Consider the following 22,357-nt stretch of genomic DNA (forward strand, 5'->3'; position numbering starts at 1 on the left):
ACCAGGTCGTGAAAGTGAAGAGAAGACAGCAGAGGATGCTTTGTCGGCCATGTCTTGTCTTTCCCATAGTCAAACCTAATTTCTGCTAATTCAAAGATTAGGGCGAATTTCGGCTCCTTCAATTTTTTTTTTGGTGTCAGATATTTATTTATCCCCACAAAAATTAGGTTTGAAGGGACCCTCTTGGATTTCATGGCCGACTTACAACCACTCTGTTGATCTCTCTTTTAAATTTCTGTAAAAGAAGGGGATCGCTAAAATATTTTATGAGCTGAAAACAGAACTAATTAGGGTTTTCATTATATACTAGATATTTCATGTATGGATAATCGCTATTCTTTGGAAATACTTTGATTTGACTAAGAACATAATAATTAAATGGTGGTTTGTCTTGAACAAGAATATTTTTCTTATGGTAACTTCATCAATTAATTAGTATAACTAATCTATTAATTCGATAGAGAAGATTTTGGATCCATTCAATTTTTTTTTAATTATGTTGAATTTATAGAAATTCATGTTTAAAAATGATATTTATACAAATAATCTGATTTTTTAATCAAATAATATTTGTTACTTACCTTGAAAACCGCTCATATATACGAAAAATCTCCCAAAATGTAGAAAAAAAGACCACTCCATTTCATATATTAAACATGCGAGTATCCATGTCTCTCACACTGTCAAGCACACATGTATACTTTCTTCGATTTAATGGCATATTTAGTCTATATTGTGATTTTTGCACATTAAAAATATAAGCGTTTTCTAAAACCACAAAGTTTAATGTGCCAAAATAACAAACTGTCCAGTGAGGAAAAGTGCCATTAAACATACTTTCTTCTGGGTGTTTTTTTTTTTTTTTTTCCGGCAATTTTTCTACTTTACTTCCATCTTTTCGTAACTCTCATCCCTGCAACAACTTTATACTGAAAAAATGGCCGGAGAGATGAAGACTACGATTTACAGGTGCACAGCTTACGTTAGAACAAACATTCTCATATATGGTGAAAATTTCGTCAGAAGATAATTGCACAGATGAGGCCATCACACTCTAAATTGTTCACAACTGTTCCAATGAATAGAACTGTGAGTATGGTGCACACAAATGTCTCAGGGTCCACTGGATATGACAAGATGTTTGTCTCCTTGAAGAGCTGAAAAAGTCTCGTAGGCCCTCGTGAAAGAGGTCGCTGGCTAGTGGTGCTCAAATCTTTCCCCGCCACTACGCGTTCGAGCAGTACAGGTTTGTATCTAACTTTTATTGTGTCGTTTCAAGTTCTTCCATTAAAAGGGTAAATTACCTAATATTCTGTTTAAAAAAATTTCAAAAAGAAATATCTCATAGTTTACAAAATTTTCATTAAATATTTTATTCAATATATAACAAAAATATTTTCATATTAAATAGTATAACTTTACATCAAATTAGAAGAAAAATCGAACCACAATCTCGTGCTCTTTTCATCACCGGAATCTGGATGCGTATCCAAACAGGAACTGCCATATTTGTGACTTGAGAAAATCATACACGGGCCATAGCTTCCGAGACGATGGCGAATATGGGTTATCGTGAAGGGATGAGATTAGGTGCTTCGGGTCAGGGCATGCTGGACCCTATCTCTTTGAATGTCCTCCCACCAAAGCAATCACTGCTCTGGATCATCTCAAAAAGAGGGGATCAGCTAAGAAGCAGAAAAATAAAGGCTCAGAAGAGAAGAAAGTCAGTTGGCGAGATCTGCTTGCTTTTGATGATGTGATTAAGGACTTGAGGATACGCGTGGAGAAGTATGTAGAGATGAAAAGTAGAAACAAAAAAGTGGTGGTGGTTTATGAGTATATATGCTATTACCGGTAGAGAAAATTAAAGAGAAGAAATTACTCAAGTTTTGAGGCCATAATGCTATATATTGCTGTGCAGTTCAAAGTAAAAAATTGAGCACCACCACAGCGACAACACCATACGCCGGAGTTAAAGTCAACAATCAACAACCAGCAGTTCTTGTCCTAGACATCAATTTAAATATTGATTGAATTCTTTGGATTGCATCAATTTATCTGATTTGAGTTTGAATTTGATTCTAGGATTTTGAAACCCTAGATCGCTAGAAGAAAAGGAGAGAAATACCCACTGCCCATAAATTTTAAAAGAGACGTGTGAAGAACAGCACCGTGTCTGATTTGTGTTTAGAAAAAAGAAATAGTATGAAAAAGAAAGAGCAATCATCACTTGAATTGAATAGAAAAGATCATATGTATTATTTCGTTGATTTTTCAATATAATATATCGTTCGACTTGAATTTTTTTTATTAATCTAAGAATATAAATTTGTAATTTTTCAAAATTTAATAATCATGTTCAATCTTCTCGATCAAGATATAGGATACTACAAGTAATTAATTTCTAAAAAAAAAAAATGAAAACTTGCAAGATTGTTCTAACTAGTATCTTTCTTAAGCTTTCAAATTAGCCCGTGGTATCTTTTTTTTTCTGTCTAGCAAAGCAAGACTACAGGAAGCAGAAATCACAGATATAAAAATTCCTTACAGGTAAATAATCGAAAACTATCAAAGAATATTTCATGTATAAATATTAAAACCATCCAATAACAGTATCAAAAAGCTTAAAGGCTTCTATCTACGTAAATATATTTTTGGAAAAAAGCTGGAGATTACTACCGAAGGATCTCTGATTCATTTCGTTTTCTTCAAACTGTTGCAGCTTAATCATGAAGCAATTCGTACGATGGAAGAAAATCAGGCCATGAAGGTTAGGACTGTATTTAGCGAAACTAACCTGAGTAATGTTGACGGTAAACAGAGGAATATATGATCATATAGAAAACGGGAGACATGGTAACATGATAATTGTAACCGTTCAATCAAAGACCATAATTTTTCTCTCATGATGACCCGAAAATGCAAGTGTCCACCCTCCTTTTGCTTTCTTTCAATCTTTCATCACATAGAAATGGACACTCTCTTGAGCTAAGGGCCCCCCACATAGTCTTGACTTGCAATCTATAAACAATAATTAATAATATAAAGGATGGATCTATGCATTTTCGTGTGACATGCATGATTAAAAGAAGCTCCATCTTCAATTTTAGCTTTGCTTAGTTTGAGAGGAAGATGCTTTGATTTTTATATATCATTATTGATAATTTCCTAATTTCTAGATGTAGCTAGCTAGGCTCATTGTTAGCCATCAACCGCTTTAACTTGTCTCTGCATAGTAAGTAACGGCTGACAAAAACTTATCATTATTGATAAATTCCTAATTTCTAGATGTTGTTTTTTAAATTAATTTTTTAAAATATATTAAAATAATGTGTTTTTTATTTTTCAAAATTTATTTTTAATATCATCATATGATAAAATTTATTAACCTAAGTTGTTCCATTTCAATGGAGGATAAATAAAGATATATATAGTAGAAACAAATGATAATAAAAGGAAAAGGAAAGGAACAGAAAGGCAGGAAAATGAAATTTATGAAAAAGAAGGGACAGGAGAATTAGTGAACACAAGAGAATATTAAAAACAAAGCCAAAAAATATTTACAGGCTAGCTAAACTATTATACAATGCGGCGTTCACATGAAAAGAAATGCAACTCAAACTCACTATTCTCTATCTCAAAATTCAAAAACACACTACTTATGTGATCACTGGTACTGTTTGATGAATCTTTTATCCTGTTTTCGTTTCACATCCAAACCTCCATCATTTTTATTGCTTTGCTTATACCTCAGGGACAGGCAAAATAGTTCCCAAAAAAAGTCACAGTAATGACTGCCACACCCCTCTTGTTTCTTTCTTTATGTTGTTAATTAATCCATTGATGAAGTTGTAAAGATTTGTAGTAAGGAGAATTAACGTTGAGAATAGCTCCACAGGCTTTCTCCATCAGAAGTTCCCTGTGAGTCATGATCAGATGGCGATGAGGTTATTCTTGGTGGCGAAAGCAGCATTCCTCCTGCCATGTCCACCAGCAAATTTGGCATATCAAACAGTGCCTCCTCATCGACAAATTCTTCTCCACCTGATGCAAAAAAGGTACCAGCGGCACAGTCATTCCTAGGTTGTTCAACTAATGCTTCATTGTAGCTCATTTCAGCCTTTTTTAATGCAGCAGCAGCATTAGCTGCATTACGAATATCAGTGGGTGATGTTGATGCTGGAACAGGATAAGTCCCAGCAGAACTCGGGAAGTTAAGAACTGCATCAGCACCTTTTAGGGCCAGGACTGCCACATCATAGGCGGCGGCTGCCATCTCCGGCTCTGGGAAAGTGCCAAGCCAAATACGGGTGGTTTTTCGTGGCTCCCGGATTTCGGACACCCATTTGCCACTGCGGCTACGGATTCCACGATACATTGGGTGCCTTTTGGAGCTAGATGAAGTTGTGGCCATGCTGGTGGGCTTACAATATTGTTGAGGAGGATGATATTTTGGAGATGGATTTTCACTTGTGTTTGTAGGGATAGAACGTGACAATATAGGGTCAAGTGGGTTCACTACAATAGGTGAATTAGGGTCAAAATGTAGTGCTAATAGTCGCCGAGTTTGGTTTATTTGGGGCACATTGGTGGATGGTTGGGCTCAGCCATATGTAAATCAATATATATATATGTGTGTGTGTGTGTGTGTGAAGGACAAGGACCACAAGGAGATGATTTAGGGGTTGTGGGTTGGTAGGTACATGCAAGGAGGAAAGAATTTATACATGTGAGATTCTGTGTAGATTTGTGTTGTAAAGGTTAATGCGTGGGGATTTCGTGGGGGGGTCGACTCAAAATCGCGGTACTCCAGCGTTTAATGCAGGTATAGTTGCCATAGCTGGGGTTCTAGTCTTAGAAAGATTAAAGTGGAAAGTGATAGTTGAACTGAGGCGAGTAGCTAGCTCATCTGCTAAATATTGGAGAGTTTTGATCATAATGAGCGGACGCGCATTGGAGGCGCCTAGCTAGCTATTAGCTGGTATTTGCTCTTCTCTCATAGGAGTGCCAAAGCCATCGGCGTTTTCTTCTCTTCTGGTTTTATGATTCAGAGGACTAGGAGCTAAGTGGAGCATGGTTGCCAGAGGGATGTCTATAATATGGGTGACGACCAAAACCGATTCTTTATACCCATTAATTGTTTTTGTGGAAGCTTAACAGTAATTTAAGCTGTGTAAAAAGCTGCGTGAAAGTGACAAGCACATTTTAGTTGGTGATCTGGTTGGGTTATCACGATCATCCATCTCATGGTACTTGAATCTCTGCAAGAAAATCTATCTTTCGAACCTTACGGCACTGTACTCTCACAACTAAACCCTCCATCGCCAGTTAAAGTCAATTCAGGATGTTGGATCCACGAACCTCCTCCGAACCCCTCTCCTCTCCCTCTCTTCTCCTTCCTTTGTTTTTGTCTGAAAAAGTCCTTTCAGGCCCTCGATTGCTTTACTTTTATTTAAGTTATTGCCACTGACCGCGTTTTGTCAAGTCATATTAAAAACAATAATGTCCTCTGTATCTTACTTTCTTTGGGCCCCTTGTTTTCATATTTTTTATTCTATAGCTCAAAAGGTTTCATGTTTTTATTATACAATAACGTTAAAGAATATAGCCTTTTATGGTTGGTTGGTTGACGTGGGCTGGACTGTTCATTGAACTGTACCTTTTTTATTTTACTAGCCACTTTACTTTTGCTCTCGTTCCGTGAAGAAGGAGGCTTTTTTAATAAATTTTTTTATATAAAAAATTAAATAGAAATTGAAAATTTTATATAAATATCTAATTAAATAAATTAATAATTATTTTGTAAGTAAATGAGATAAAAAATCATCATTTACACTTAATTTAATTAATAGATTATTTGCACTTAATTTTCTGTTTGTAACTCATAGGTTAAAATAGAAGAATAAACTTTAATTGAAATATAATTGTTTCTCAAAATTAGCACAAGTGATTCATTAATTTATGCAACCATATCATTTATTAAAATGTTAAAAGATAATTTTGAGAGGTGTATTTTAATTAATTAATTTTATATTTGTTTTTTAAAAATTATCAGTTTGAGTCTCATAAATTTGTGGACTATTAAGAATTTTACAAGGTTATTAACTTCGAGGCTTATAAGAATTAATCAAAATACATATAAGCTATCATACATAATAATAAAAAAAATGAGAGATAAACGTTAATTTTTAATTAATCGTGCAACGTTTGCATGTTATTCTTTGAGATGTTCATTAAGCTTTAGAAGTACAGCGGTAATTAAATATAGCTCTACCATTTAACTTCTTAATTAACTTTTAGCTAACCTACAGTATCTATAGATTATAGTCGTGTATTCATTTTTGAGTACTGTAAAATGAAATTTTTACTTAGTAGTCGTCATATTGGCACGGGGCTTTATTTGTAAACAGATACAACTGATAATCTTGTAGTTAAGCCTCTGACTTTTCAGTTTTTGATAACATTTGCTAAAACCCACTCTTTAGATAATCTGTCACTCAAATTCAAAGGATGTTATTAGATTGTTATTTGCTAATCAAGTGGGTTTCCATAAGTATAGGACTCTTATTTTAAAGATTAGAGAATTACTAAGTAGAGACTAGACTATCAGAATTGAACATATATTTAGAGAGGCTAATGTCTGTGCTGATTTTATGACAAAGCTTGCAACTTCCTGCGACTATGGTTTGATGATCTGGGATGAGCTCCTCAAGGCTTGCAACAGTTTGTTCTAGCAGATATCATGGGGATTAGCTTCCCTATAGCTGTTTAGTCTTTTTTTTCTTTGTTTCCATTGTAACAGGGAAAAAACCCACTCTTTAGATTGAAAGAACTACAACGAAACTTTCATAAAAAAAAAAAACCCTTGAATTAAACTTAAATAAATTGATATTCAACAAATAAATCGGGAACCAAGAGACACATATGTGAAGATAGCGCCCCACCTTCAACAAAATTGGTAGTGTTTAATTACTGTTTTGATATAGAAAATAAAAAGGAAATAATGATAGAAAAGATATATTTTTATATATTTTATGTTTTGAAAGTAAAAAACTTTATTTTAAATCTATTTCTCTTAAACTAAATATGTGTTTTTGTCTCTTTGTATTTATCCCTCCAAACACTAATCAAATGCAAGTGGCCAAATAATGCCCGCTTTATATTCTTAAAGATCTTCACTATCCAAATAAACAATTTATTTATTTATTTATTTTTTAAAAATGTTTGTCCTGAGCCTGTTATTAATGATGAAAAGATTTATTTTAAGATAAGATAATTAATTTATTACATATTTTAATATAAATATTTAAAAAAAGAAGAAGAAGGAAGAATGGCCGGAGGGGCTTTTGCTCCAACATCTGGTGGAAAGGAATACCCTGGAAAGTTTACTGGCAGGGTGTTATTAACATGTATTTTTGCAGCTACAGGTGGTCTAATATATGGTTATGATCTTGGTATTTCAGGTATGTGATGGCCCTTATCGTATAGCAATTAATTAGGTTTTGAAAATCTATGAAATATTACTCTGGAAAAAATAAAAAATAATAAAAAACATAATTATTAATTGTACTACAGGCAGTGGCGGAGCCACAATGAAGATTAAGGGGGTAATTATAAAAAACATAATTATTAATTGCCCCCTTAATCTCTCTATATATAATTTTAATATAATAACTTAACAAGTTTAATTTTATTTATTAATTACTAATTAATCTAAATTTTTTTTTTGAATTATTGTTCCTCCCTCCTTTTCTTTTATAAAATTTTTCTTCAAATCCTAAATTATTAATTAGTTAAGTTATGTTTTAGGTGAGTTTCTTTCATTATTTATTTATTTATTTCATTGTCTAATTTTAGTTTTATTCCTTAATAATTAGTTATTAAAAATGTTAGAGTTTATCATAATTTATAGATTTGTTAAATTAATATGTACATGAATAAATATTATATGCATATGAATATGAATTGAAATGAGTTTTGATAAATTAATATATATTTTGTTATGAATTTTACATGAAAAATAATGGTGATCAACTTACTAATAATTAAAAATGAAGTACTCAACAACTCAAAAAATTAGAGATACAATAAAAAAAAAATAAAAAATATATATTAATATTTATATTTAACCCACTTGTATAAAATAACAAGTCAACAAAGAATTGTTGCCAATAATTTCACTATTTCCTGAAAGATTTAGAAATAGATAAATAAAAGTTTAATTGTATATATTTAGAAAGAATATCTTTAATAAAATTAAAAATAAAGTTATTATGAAACAGTTTTAAAATATAAAAACTTGAAAAAATAATTATAATATAAGTTTTTTTATTTTAAAAATATTTTTAAATTAATTTTATTTGACATGAGTTAGTACATGTATTTCAAATTAATTTTTTTTATATATATAACACATGTTTATATAATATATAATATTAAGTATTTGTTAATAATTTGTCCCCCTCATTTAAAATTTTCTGGCTCCGCCACTGACTACAGGTGGTGTAACATCTATGGATGTTTTCTTGAAGAAATTCTTTCCCGACGTTTACAAGAGGTAGTCCTCTGTCAAACCGTCAGATGATCAATACTGCAAGTTTGATAGCCAGATATTGACGTTGTTTACTTCGTCACTATATCTAGCTGCCCTTGTTTCGTCCATATTTGCATCCATGGCAACTCGTAAGTATGGACGGAGACCTACGATGATGACTAGTGGCTTACTTTTCGCTGCTGGTGCTATCGTTAATGGCTTAGCCATGAATGTTCCCATGCTTATTATTGGCCGGCTGTTACTTGGTTTCGGTATTGGATGCACCAATCAGGTAAAATTATTTTTTCAAGTTTGTTCTTTTTTGTAAACTATTATTATCATTTAGTAATAATGTGTGTGTATATTGAAAACCCCGAAATCTTAAACTCCCAAGTTTTTTATTTTGTGATATTTAATGTGTTTTTATATTTGTTCATACAGACATATATATATATAGTTAATGTTTTATACTTGTTCTTGTATACAGTTAGTGCCAATCTCTCTGAAGTGACTCCCTGTAAAGATATTTTTTTATTAAAGAATTCAATCGCTTAAATAAAATATAACTTCCAATTGTTTATCAGAATTGGTATTCTCATCGCCAATTTTTTTAATTTTGCCTTTGCTAAGTGGATTGAAGGAGAAATGGCATGGCGCTTGAGCTTGGGTGGCGCGATAGTTCCTGGTCTGATAACTTATGTTGGATCATGCCTTCTTCCTGATACTCCGAATTCCAAGATAGAACGAGGCAATTATGACAGAGCTAAAGAACAACTTCTTAAGCTCCGCAAAGTTGATAATGTTGATGAGGAGTTCAATGATCTTGTCGAGGCTAGTGAGAAAGCAAAACTGGTCCAACATGCTTGGCTAAACATATTTAAAAGGAAGTATAGGCCCCAGCTTTTCTTTGCGTTCTGCATTCCCATGTTTCAACAACTCACTGGCATGAACGTGATCGTGTTTTATGCACCTATTCTGTTCAAAACCATTGGTTTTGGGAGCAATGCTTCTCTTTTTTCTTCTCTCATTACTGGTATTGTTAACATGCTTGCAACTTTTGTTTCAATTTCAACGGTGGATACAAATGCTCGTTTCCCAGGTTTGTTACCACATGCATCTCTTCTTTCCACTATACATTCGAGATTCCCATTTATCTTTCTTCAATTCTTTGCGTTTCTGAAATGCACGCGGCTCATAAGTTTTGCTCTTTTATTTTTTTCTCTTATTTTGTAGATTGTCATAACAATTGCCATTGCTATGAAGTTTGATCGAGCGGAAACCCAGGTGTGATTTCTAATGGATATGCTTATACCGTGGTAGTCTTCATATGTGTTTATGTTGCCGCCTTTGCTTGGTCTTGGGGACCTCTAGGTTGGCTAGTGCCGAGTGAGATCTTCCCATTGGAAGTCCGTTCAGCTGCCCAAAGTATCACTGTTTCTGTAAACATGATCTTCACCTTCGTAATCGCACAAATCTTCACGGCATTAATGCTTTGTCACCTGAAGTTCGGTTTGTTTATCTGCTTTGCTGTCTGTGTGATTGTCATGAGCATCGTCATATACAAACTGCTGCCGGAGACTAAAGGTGTCCCAATTGAAGAAATGACCACTGTGTGGCGCCATCATCCTCACTGGAGCAAGTATTTTTATGAAAATGATGCTAAGTTTGAAACGAACAAGTCCAAAGTTATTGGATTTTATTGAATTTATTTCTTGTTTTTATTCTGAGACTTGCTTAGTAAGGCTTTGTTTGTTTGTGTTGTGGATCAGGAATTTTCAATATATTGGAACTGATTGAGTTAATTTGCCTTCTATTTGTTGGGGACTTGGATCTGCTTTTGTGTTAGAATTGTTTACAGTGTGAGTGTTTTTTCTCTCTCTCTAGAATAGAAAACAAGGCTCAAAGCCAGTTTGAATTCGAGCCCATGGGCTTCGAGTCCACGACAAGCAAAGACATATACTTTGCCTTGAAGATTTGTTTGCTTGTTCGAAAGTTTTTTAAAACTGGTTTCAATTTTTTCTAATCCACACAAGATAGTTTTGAAAAGTTGGGGTTGTGACTGTTGAACAAATTTTCTTAAGAACAAAAGGATAATATAACAGTAAATAATAGTAAAAATAATTTAAAGAATAGCTATATTTTATTGTATTTTTTTATTTGAAAATATATTAAAATATTTTTTTTATTTTTAAAATTTTTATTTCCCACATAAACAAATTAAAACCATTCAAAAAATAATTTTAAATTTTATATCACTTAAAAAATGAAAAAGAATTGATAATTAATTTCAAGAAATATTTATCGGATTTGACTATTTCAACTTCTCACTAAATATCAATAAAAAAGAAATTTGTTTTATATCGTGCCAAAATGACTCGAGAAAATTCCTGGAACTCTTAATTGGGCAGCCAATCACACTGCCGGTCGTTACGTGCACGTCTAGAAACAGCCACTCTTTTCTGCCGCAACATTTCAAAACACTGTAGACTGTTGAAAATGGCTGCTCCAGTATTATGCTAGAATATTCAGGTCACGTGTCTAAATTTCCACTTCAAAGAATATTCATTCTTCTGAATAAATATTGCAAGGAAATTAATCTCTCGTGTTTATACTGAAGATACTGACGGAGAAATTCATTCTCACTGTCGATCTATTTAAACTGGCTATTAAGAAATATAGAATTATTTCATTTTTTTTTATTAAAAATAGAACAGTCTTTATATTTTTTTTTATTTTTTATTTAGCATATATATGGTCTTTTAAAACCCTAACTTTTTCCTTTTTTAATTTTCTTTATATTATCTAACACTAGCAACTTTGATCTCAAAAGGTTTTAACCAGTCAAGATGATTGACAATGTTTCTCTTACTAGTCCCTAGAGATGGAAAATCTTGTATCAGATTTTTCCAAGTGTGCAGCTGTGGGCGTCTCTGTGTTATTTTGGTGACTAGCTAAGGTATTCCTTTATCTTGCCCAAAATTCCTTTATCTTGTACAGAATCTTGGTGTATGCATGGCTCTTAATTAGTTTATTTAACCCCCTTAATTATTATATGAAAGATCAGCAGATAGGTATTTTGTTCAGTGATAATCTTCAGAAGCTTTTAAAATCTTGGATTTGTATTCTATCCCCATCATTCGATTAACAAAAGACCTCACTTGTTGTGGTTGATAGTTGGAGAAATGAGATTGAGTCATACTACTTTGAATCTAGACACACAACAACTTGATTGATTCGAGCTCATCAACGTCAGAATTTAAAACGAGGGGCATAGAATAGATTGAGAAGAAAGTAGCCAAATTAGAAGAAAGGATTGAGAGAAAATGATGTAATACATTGCTTTATATTATCATGCTTCTAAGACCTTTCTTTTGGCTCAAATCTTCCTACCTCTAGCTTTATTTTTATTTGTGTTGCTATGTATTTATTATTGTAAAATTATTTTTGAATTGATATTGAAATTAAAAAATTTTTAATTTCAATAAAATTAATAAAGAATTTTTTTTTTGTAATTGTTTTTAAGTAACTTATGAAAAAATATTAAATTTTCAATAGAAAAAAACTATGTCGATGATTCCATTAGCAATATAGAAGTCATTTCTTGGGATTTTGTTGGCTATTTTATCAGTAATGTTAGGTTTTGTCAATGAAATAGGTGCATTTTATTATTTTTTGACACCGATATTATATATGCTTATATAGAGACTTATTGTTCTTGGCGAAACGTAACAAGGTAACCTCCTTTCCTTGACCTTCTTAATTAAACAAAAAACCTCCTTTCTTGATATCTCAAGTCATTTATAAACTGAATTTGATCTTAATTAGTCTCTTTCGGTACATTTGCGAGAGTAAAAACTTTTAAAGGATTTCAAATTTGAAACATCTTCCGAAGAGAGAGAGAGAGAGAGGTGTTAAATGTGAAGTGGTTTTATGTTAATTTCCCCCGTTTACATCAACTCAAAGGTCTCGTCCGTCATTCAACTTTGGGTGGATCCATAGTATTATTCCACGTGGAGTCCCGCAAAATGAGACATAATGCACTAATTTGAGACAAATCATGTAACTCATGTCAACATGGAACTGACGTGGCCAGCAAAAAAATTATAGATGCTAACTACATGGTATAAGCTTAATCCCTAGTATTCCAGAACGGGTCCGATTATGTAACCGTCCACCACTTAAATATGTCTCTGTTGACAGCAACCCCGAGCCTATCCTCTTCATTGCGCGTTCAAGGCGCAAAAACATTCTTCATGCCTTGTAATAAGAACGCCCTCTTTAGACTTTAGGTTTTTTTGGTTATGCTAAGAACAAATTAATTAATTGAGAAATCATGGAGTTACTGCTTCTAATAAATACCTGACACCTGTAGTAACCCCATTTGCCACCCCTTAAGCTGTCATCACAAAATCTCTCTCTCTCTCTCTCTCTCTCTGCCTTTTGGGATGACTTTCCCCTTTGCAGGCCCCGACAATGGCACTGTGATCGGTCATAAAAGGACGCCTGGAAAGGTTTCCAATACTTGGTTGGAACTCAAGTTCTGACAAAGTAATAAATATCTCGTCTTTCCTCCTGTTTTTTAATTTTCTTTTTCTATCGGTCTAAAAAAGCTGTCTAGAGAGTAAAGAATAAAGATCACTATGTCCATATATGCCCAAACAAGCTCCCCATTTAAACCTCTCCGTGACTCCCCTCTCTCAAATCCCCCAAAACCCCAAATCACCTCCCCCCCTCTCTCTCTCGATTAAAGTATGTGCCAGTTATCTTCACCCTCTCATTCTTGCAAATGCAAAATAGACCCATCATCCAAAGTACAGGAATCTGACAGGCTAATAACCGCTTTGATCCCCAAGGACCCAACATTTGAAAATCAAGAGAGGACTCACCTCGCTCTTGCAATCAGAGAAGCAAGATGCATAGCCAACATAGCACTTCCAATGATATTGACCGGTCTTTTACTCTATTCTCGCTCCATGATCTCCATGCTCTTTCTCGGTCGCCAAGGAGAACTGGCTTTAGCGGGTGGCTCGCTGGCAATTGGGTTTGCTAACATCACTGGCTACTCTATTCTCTCCGGTCTTTCCATGGGAATGGAACCCATTTGTGGACAGGCTTTTGGTGCCAAAAGATACAAACTTCTTGGCCTCGCCTTGCAAAGAACAATTCTTTTGCTTTTTTTAGTTTCCATCCCTATTGCTTTATTGTGGTTCAACATGAAAAAGATCCTTCTCTTTTGTGGTCAGGAAGATGATATTTCCACGGAAGCACAACTCTACATTCTTTACTCTCTCCCTGACCTTGTTGCCCAATCCATTTTGCATCCTTTGCGTATATATCTCAGGAGTCAGTCAATCACTCTGCCTCTAACATTTTGTGCAACCCTTTCTATTCTTCTTCACATACCTGTTAACTACCTTCTTGTCTCCGTATTCAATCTTGGAATCAAAGGCGTTGCGTTAAGCGCAGTTTGGACTAACTTCAGTCTTGTAGGATCATTGGTCATTTACGTTATGATCTCTGGCGTGTACAAGAAAACTTGGGGTGGGATATCATTGGAATGCTTAAAAGGGTGGAGATCTTTATTGAATTTGGCAATTCCAAGCTGCATTTCGGTTTGCCTTGAATGGTGGTGGTATGAGATCATGATTTTACTCTGTGGGCTATTGTTAAATCCAACAGCTACCGTTGCTTCAATGGGAATCTTAATTCAAACCACAGCTTTTATATACATTTTCCCATCTTCTTTGAGCTTTGGTGTGTCAACAAGAGTTGGCAATGAACTAGGTGCTAATAATCCTCAAAAGGCCAAGCTTGCTGCTGCTGTTGGTCTCTCTTCAAGCTTTCTCTTGGGATTTGCAGCATTGTGTTTTGCTGTAATGGTGAGGAAGATTTGGGCTAGCATGTTCACTCAAGATGCAGAGATTATTGCATTGACATCAATGGTTTTGCCTATAATTGGCCTTTGTGAGCTTGGAAATTGCCCACAAACAACAGGTTGTGGTGTTTTGAGAGGCACGGCAAGGCCTAAAATGGGTGCAAATATTAATTTGGGATGCTTTTACCTTGTGGGCATGCCTGTTGCTGTTTGGTTAAGTTTTTATGCTGGCTTTGATTTTAAAGGACTCTGGTTCGGTTTGTTAGCTGCCCAGGGCTCATGTGTCGTGACCATGTTGTTCGTTCTGGCTAGAACAGATTGGGAATGCCAAGCCCAGAGAGCCAAGGAACTAACTGGAAATGTATCTAACGATGCTGACCACAACGACGAGGATGAGAAGTTGAAAGATCCCAAGAACTCATCCAGCTCATTAGATGGTAATGATTCATTGGTTTGATTGGTAACCGATGTGATGATGCCACGTATTTTCTCACGAATTTCAATCGATATTCATGCCATTACATTGTCTCCGGTGAACCCCTGCGAGGATGACGGCCTGAGTTTTCATTCTTCGGCGATTTTCCCTAGCAGCTATCACTAAGATTCCCTTTATTCTTAAATTTTTGCTGTACCTTGTAAAGAGATCATGGAAGTAGTTGAAATTTAGAGATAGGGAATATATTAGTTGCTTCAAATACAAAGAAAGTAACAACGGGAATATATTAGTTGCTTCAAATACAAAGAAAGTAACAATGGGAATATATTTTTGCTGTTTGATTTTCTTTTTGTTCTCTTGTTCGGGTGGTAGTGTGTTCTTTGGGAAAGGAGGCTGGCGCATAACAAATTTCATATTCAGGAAGGATCCCAGGAATCTAAAACTTGAGATTCCAGGGTGAAGTGTACGCTCACAAGCAGCTCATCGCGTGGGGTAGAGAAGCCAAAGAGGTTGACTGGCCAACCTTTATGGCGGCCGACTCCAAACACGACTCTTCTCTCACCAAGCCCCCTCTATTTGGATCGGGTCACCAGGACCCTTTCTTTCTGTTTTATCTTCCTCTGAATAATTCCGTGTAGTTTTTTTTTTTTTTTTTTTTTTTTTTTTCTGAGCAGATTTGTGCATTCTCATTTATTTTCATTTGTGTTGTTAGAACCAACTTAATAATGGTTGTGTGTCGTTATTTCAAAGAAATAATATTAAGCAAACTAATTTAAAAACCCATCTTTTTCATTGAAAATAATCTTCCTTTTTAAAAAAATTTTGAGAAATTTCTTAGAATAAAATTAATTGAGATAGAAAAATAAATGTTCAGCCACATGGTTGCAATATTCCATAATCCATAAAAAGATTTATGTTTTTTTTCATTAAATGATAACTCAACTGTCAATAATAGACTTCTTCTTCTGGAGAAAAAAATGTAATCTCTTCTAGATAAACAAGAAAAGAAAAGAAGAAACTTACAACACATTTAAGTTTGCATGTGATGATTAATGCTGTTATAAATATCAAAGCACGTATTTATTTCAGTTGGAAAAAGAGGTTGACCGTAAGTGTCTTTTGAAAAGGGAACATGAGCGCGGTTGACCTGCGGCAACAATTAAAAAACATGGAGTTAATCCCATGTATGCATCATCCCTAGTAACTATTAACTAACGCGTGGGATGCAGATTTTCTACTGAGTTTTCCGGGAACTTGGCACAATAAAACAAAAAAATATAATATCACAATCCAAAAATTATTTAGAAATCCAGCACAGTGTAATTTTTTTCGGCGTCTACATCCCTGCCCCCCGCACCCCCCGGAAAAAAAAAAAACACTATGGCCACAACTCATTCCCAACTCATTCAAATTAAACACAATGGTTTAACTAAATTTAGTTATTTATTCATAATTTTTATAACTATCTTAATTTATTTTTGCATTATTCCCTAATTTTACTTTTTTCCTTATAAAAAATAAAAAAATAATAATAAAAAAAAATAGTAATTTGATAAAAAACTGGTTAAGAAAGATCTCAAATACATACAAAATAATCAATTTGGAATTTTAAATGAAATTTAGAGTTTATTTGTACCAAATTATATCCAAAATTAAAAAGACAATGCAGATTTAAAATCAAATTAAATAATTATTTGATAAATTTGTATAAAAATTAAATCTAATGACATAATTAAATTTTTAATAAGTCAATATGATTTAATTACGAGTCAAATTAAAAGTTTGATGATGCTTAATAATTAATTTAGATTAAATTAAAAAATTTAATTAGGTATAAGGACTTGATTATATTTTTAATGAATTAAATTAATTTTATTAAAAATAAAATTAGTAAGAAATTAAATTTAAAAGTTCAATTTAGATTTTATTGATAAAATTGGAATGTAGGAAATCAAGATTGCAAAGACGGCTGCGGCATTGGCCGTCTAAGCTCATCACAAATCAAGGTGACACACACGTCTGCTGTATATATGACTAACTTACAAAAGCACGAAGTCAATACCCTATCGATTAAGATATATATATATATATATATTTAGTCATATATAGATTGCACACGCACACGCACACGCACACACGCTTACTTTTACCATACCATATATTGGCCGTCATCGATTATTTTTATCCTATAGATTAATGAGCTGCCAAAACATTTCTTAGCAAGAAGCAGGCAGCCAAGTGTAACGACCGTCGTCTTTTTGGAAAAATAGCAAGGGCGGCGGCTACTTCTAGTAACGTTTTACTTTATTCTACTCTATTTTTGTATTTTAAAAATATTTTTAATAAAATTTAATTTTTATTTTTTAAAATTAATATTTTTTTAGTATTTTTAAATCATTTTGATGTGTTAATATCAAAAATAATTTTTAAAAAATAAAAAAATTATTATTTTGATGTATTTTCAAATAAAAAATATTTTTAAAAACAACATAAACCACACTTCAAATACGCTCTAAATTGAAAGTTATATTGTATAAAAACATTGGGCTCGGGTTATAAAATAAATAAAAAATGATTAAGTTGGATTTTATAATTGCAGTATGTTAATTGCGTGAGAAGTTCTTGTGATAACATTGATAATACATGTTAGAAAAAAAATATACCAACATGCCTAGTTGGGACCGGGACGGCTGCGTTCGTGCTTAATTAGTTGGTAGCTTATAGTTTAATCACCGTTTCTTTTTGTTTAAGTACCCTTTAATTTTATAAACAAGTTCAAGCTCGTTCTAATGCATTATTAATTCTCTCACGCCTAACTGTGATATTAATATATTGGTGGGTTTGATTATAGTAGAGGTAATTATAATATAATTTTTTTTTATAAAGACACCCTTATAGTTTTAATCTGATAAATTAAATCTATATGGTTAATTTGTTACATTAGATAACATAAGTCTCCCCGTTTATAATTCATTTAAATAATCGTTAATTTTAACTTTTAAAGGTATAGAGAGGGATACATGTTAGATTCCTTTCTATTGGTTCTAATTTTAGAGAAAAATTAATTAAAGCTAAAAAACAATTTTAAAAAAAAATGCTTAAAGAATTTTTCTTTTTCTTATTATTTATGTACATATGGAATCTCTCTCTTTTTTTTTTCAAATTTTTTGCTCGTACTCCCCAGAGTTTCGATTTTATTTTAAAAAATAAAGATAAATTAATTAATTTTTTTTTATCTTAAATTAATCAGCAAATACTATAGTGAGTATTTGGGCCTTGTAAATTATATATAATGGAGAGAATAATTATGAATTATTCATGAAACACACATGAAGGGGTAAATAAAAAACAAATGAAGTGATTATCTTTCCAAACTAATTTTATTAAATACAAAATTTGATCCATTATTCATCTTTAATATTTACTTAAACTAGGGTTGCACCATGTACGTTAACGGGGCAATTTAATTAAAACATTCCAAGGAATTCGCAAACAGCACGGCACCATGAGTAGGATTGATAAACCCAGATCGGATATTCTAATCAGGGGAAGTAAATCCGAGAATTTCTTCTTCTTTTTTCCTGGACTATAGAAGGTAATAAAGCAAGCCCGTTACGGAATTATTTAGATTTTGACTATATGATATATAACGATAGAACTGTCGTTAAATCCGGCGATTTAAGTTGTCAAAGTTCCATAATACATTCAAAGTCGGTTGAGGAATATATAAAAAGCAGCAGCAGAGTGATAAACTTTATTTTTTTATTTTAATATAATTGTGATGGTAATTATTTTTTAAATATTGTTTTGTTTAAAAATACATCAAAATAAATTTTTTATAAAAAATTATTTTTAATATTAAAATATCAAAACAATCAAAAAATATCAAAAAAATTATTAATCTGAAGTAATTAAAAAATAATTTTAATTTTTTTTTGAAAATATTTTTAAAACATAAAAATAACTAAATTTTTATAAAGAATTTTAAAAGATTATCCGGTCATTATTGATTAGTTGAGAAGCATGGCCTAGAAAGTCTTGGCTAGCAGCCTGAACATTAATAATATACTCTCTTTTTTAGTAGTTATTTCAATGGAATTATGCACTGCATAAATGAATGATCGCTCCATTAATAATAATAATAATAATAATAATGTTGAATATTAAACAAAATTATTAGGGGGGGAAATCTTGAATTTCTAGCGAGGCCATGGCCCCCCAGTAGTACGATCTGCCTAACAATATACCACATGGATGGGTCGTGCACCCATGCCTGTACATTTGGATGGGAGGCACGAGGCATGCTGGCCGTCCTAGCTAGCCACGTGATCACCTCTATGTGCATGCACATAGGAGTCCATTATTGTGAAACACCCAAATCAAAGTCAACTCAACCAGAGTGTCTTGGCACTGTTCATGGGCCGTATAGTTGCTCTGTGTTTGTGTGTATCCTGGTGGCCATTTTTGGCCTCCTGCAGATTAGATAATTGCTTGGTTCAACACAAATTACACAGCATGCATAAATATAAACCAAAGTAATTTACTTATATATGAAATTGAATTATAACAATTACTAAATACAAGGCAAGTTAACATAACTTGTTATTAAACTTAAAAGTAATATAAATTTTATAAGACCCCTGTTCAGGATTCTTGTCCAAAGATTTGGTATTATTGTTAAAGATTAAACTCTTATTAAAACTTAAATGTTATTCACTTGGCGCACACGGTCTCTTGCCATATTCTCTTAGTGTTCCGTTTATTTATTATTTTTTTTTATTTATTTAATATTAAATGATTTAAAAATTAAATTTTATAATTTATTTTGATTTACTTTATATTAGGTTATTATCGTTTCATGACTTGAAACAAAGATTTGATAGGTTAATCTAGGTTTACTTAAATTATTTTTTTTATATATTTTTTAATTCAATCTTTTTTTATTATCATCTTTCACGACTAGGTTGATTGAGAATTGAACTTTATAATTTATTTTTAATTTGTTTTTTTATTGGGTTATCTCAATCTAATGATTCAGATTGCTGGTTTAACATGTTAACTCGGGTTTTTTCAGGGTTTTTTTTTGTTCTTTTTTTTAATTGATTTTTTTTTAATTTTATCCTTCAATATTAAATTTATTTAAAATTGACCTTCATATTTTATTTTAATTTACTTTCTATAAAATTATTATGGTTTTATGGCCTGACATGTAGATTGACTTGAATTAATCAAATATATTATCGTCTTAATATTTATATAGAAAAAATTCTAATTCTTGAATATTTATTGGAGTCAATAAATGTTTGTATCAATTACCTAATTTTTTCTGAATTTGCAAAATCGATTAGGTTATACTAAATCAATCTCTATAATTAATTTTTTTTATTAAAAAATACATTTTGTAATGTCTAAATATATTCGTTTTTGAAAATATTCATCAAACCCGCGTTGTAGTTTCTCAATCTCGTCACGATCATCTCCCTTGTAAAGGATCTACCATTTTATCTCCAACATGAAAGCTTGTCGATCAACTGACCATTCTAGAAGATGGCAGAAATTCTCCTAGCATGCGGCAGCGAAGGTTTAGATGAAACGTTTATCTGTACGGCCAGCAGGAAATTAAGAACAGCTGAAATGTCAAGAGTTGATTGTAAAACTTGACCAGGAAACAGCCAAAGCGTTGAAGTTAAGAGATTACACTATCAATTAATTAAATCGCAACAACTTCATACAGATCGCTCATATTTTCCCAAAGCATGGTGTTAACAGCAAATTAAGTTGAGCTTTGCTTCAATCTTTTCAACAATCTTGGTCATGAGCATCATTTTTCAATTGCGTGATTGACCATAAATTTTGCTTGTTTTCTGGAACTTACAAGAAAATAAGTTGAGGTGATCAATCCATAGCGGCACGTTTTTTAATGTAATGCTCCCCCTCCCTCCCTTAATAAATGGAGATTTGGAAGACAAGTGTTAAGCACATGGCAGTTTTACTAGTCATTTGGAAAAGAAAAACGAGCCTGTTTTACAATCTATATTTAATAAATTAATGAAATTATTACCACTATCTTATTAAAAGTTCATGCATGATAAATACCTGAGCATATTTGTTCAGAGGGGGGGAAGATTTGGTCATGCATATATTCTAAATTTTATCATCTATTTCGAATTCAATAATTTAAATTAAAAAATATACGTGTGTGAGTGCTTTTAAATGTATTATCAACTTTATTATCTCTACAACCAGCTGTCATTGATGTTTATTTGCACGAAATAAAGATGAATGGGAGGATTTACGGTATTCATTTTAGAAAGTCAAATGGTGGAACTAACAAAGTTTTGGGAGAAAATTTAGCAGCACCCGAAAGATATTAAGTGATTGAATTTTTGTTATGATAGCAAATATTAATTTTACCTTAATCTTATAAATTACATGGATATAAACTACATGTATACTCACTAGTCTAATTATTATTCGCTATATTTTTGGACAACAAATATTTATTAAAATCATGTCATTCATTTTAAAGCAGCGTGAAAGGATCTAGTCGTTTTTGCTGCTGCTTCTTCTTCTCTCAAGAGAAAACAAGGGAAATCTTATTATATATATGGGGTACGTGGTGGGCGACTTGACAGATTATGTCCTTTATTTCATACCCTGTACCCTTAGCCCATATCCAGATTTAAAGGGCGAATCTAAATAAACCAGTGCCATATCGAAACTGAGCCGAGGGAATTCTAGAAAGAGGAAGTGAAGTTGGCCCTTATTCTTATGTCTCGAGGTGGATGAACCTGTTTGCCTTGAATGGGTGGTGTTTGAATGGCCCTTGAATTCCTAATTTTGATGATAAGTTTTTTAAGGTCCGTGGAAATCAACAATGACAGAACGAATTGGTTGGAAATTGGTTGGTTCAAGGATCAGCTTTTATCATCTTCATAAGCTGCGCCTGCCATGTGTTTTGGCTAACAAATAGACGTTTGTTCTCATGTAAGCTAGCATCATCAAAATTGTTTGGTTCTAGGATCAGCTTTTATCATCTTCTTATTAATCATAAACTATAAAGCTTGATAATGCCTTCTGCTTTTTGCATGTCTGCTTGGTCCCCATCTGGATGAGTTGTTCAGTGGAAGTATGCAAATATTATCGACATGATCATGTGAGGCTCTGTTTCTTTTGCATGATCGTATGGGAGGATGAAACATCACGCAATGCAGGGAAGAGGGCATTATATATATATATATGACTCGGAGCTGATTATCCATGCATAGTACCCATTTTAAATTCACACACACTCAGTACTGCTGCTGTTGATGAAAGAAAATAGTACTCTACACTACAAGAAAACAGGCTTTTAAGGACATTAATTAGCACAAACAAGAACGTACATTCTCTTCTTAAAGACAGCCCATGATGCGCTAGGCTACGTCTTGAGCTGCTTCATTATTGCCGAAGTCAAAAAATTTCCAAGATGCGGGCTTTTGACGTCTCATAGAAGTTCACGACGTGAATTTGC

General features: G+C 32.8%; 2 protein-coding genes and 1 pseudogene across 2 annotated transcripts; 2 read left to right on the forward strand and 1 right to left on the reverse strand.

The window, feature by feature from the left end:
• Window positions 1-3,475: 3,475 nt before the first annotated feature.
• Window positions 3,476-5,083, reverse strand: LOC118028526 (ethylene-responsive transcription factor ERF026). Its single transcript, XM_035032129.2, has one exon. The coding sequence runs from the start codon at window positions 4,412-4,414 to the stop codon at window positions 3,875-3,877; it is 540 nt and encodes a 179-aa protein (XP_034888020.1). The 5' UTR covers window positions 4,415-5,083; the 3' UTR covers window positions 3,476-3,874.
• A 2,247-nt stretch (window positions 5,084-7,330) lies between these two features.
• Window positions 7,331-10,236, forward strand: LOC118028760 (sugar transport protein 12-like; annotated as a pseudogene).
• A 2,763-nt stretch (window positions 10,237-12,999) lies between these two features.
• LOC118028525 (protein DETOXIFICATION 49) lies at window positions 13,000-15,194 on the forward strand. The gene has a single exon (XM_035032128.2). The coding sequence runs from the start codon at window positions 13,285-13,287 to the stop codon at window positions 14,863-14,865; it is 1,581 nt and encodes a 526-aa protein (XP_034888019.1). The 5' UTR covers window positions 13,000-13,284; the 3' UTR covers window positions 14,866-15,194.
• Window positions 15,195-22,357: the final 7,163 nt, after the last annotated feature.

This window comes from Populus alba, chromosome 3 (genome assembly GCF_005239225.2).
Source record: "Populus alba chromosome 3, ASM523922v2, whole genome shotgun sequence".
NCBI classification, from domain to species: domain Eukaryota; kingdom Viridiplantae; phylum Streptophyta; class Magnoliopsida; order Malpighiales; family Salicaceae; genus Populus; species Populus alba.

Bases quoted from the DNA above. Each gene is read 5' to 3' on its own strand.
- LOC118028526 (XM_035032129.2), bottom strand. From the start codon at position 4,414: ATGGCCACAACTTCATCTAGCTCCAAAAGGCACCCAATGTATCGTGGA.
- LOC118028525 (XM_035032128.2), top strand. From the start codon at position 13,285: ATGTGCCAGTTATCTTCACCCTCTCATTCTTGCAAATGCAAAATAGAC.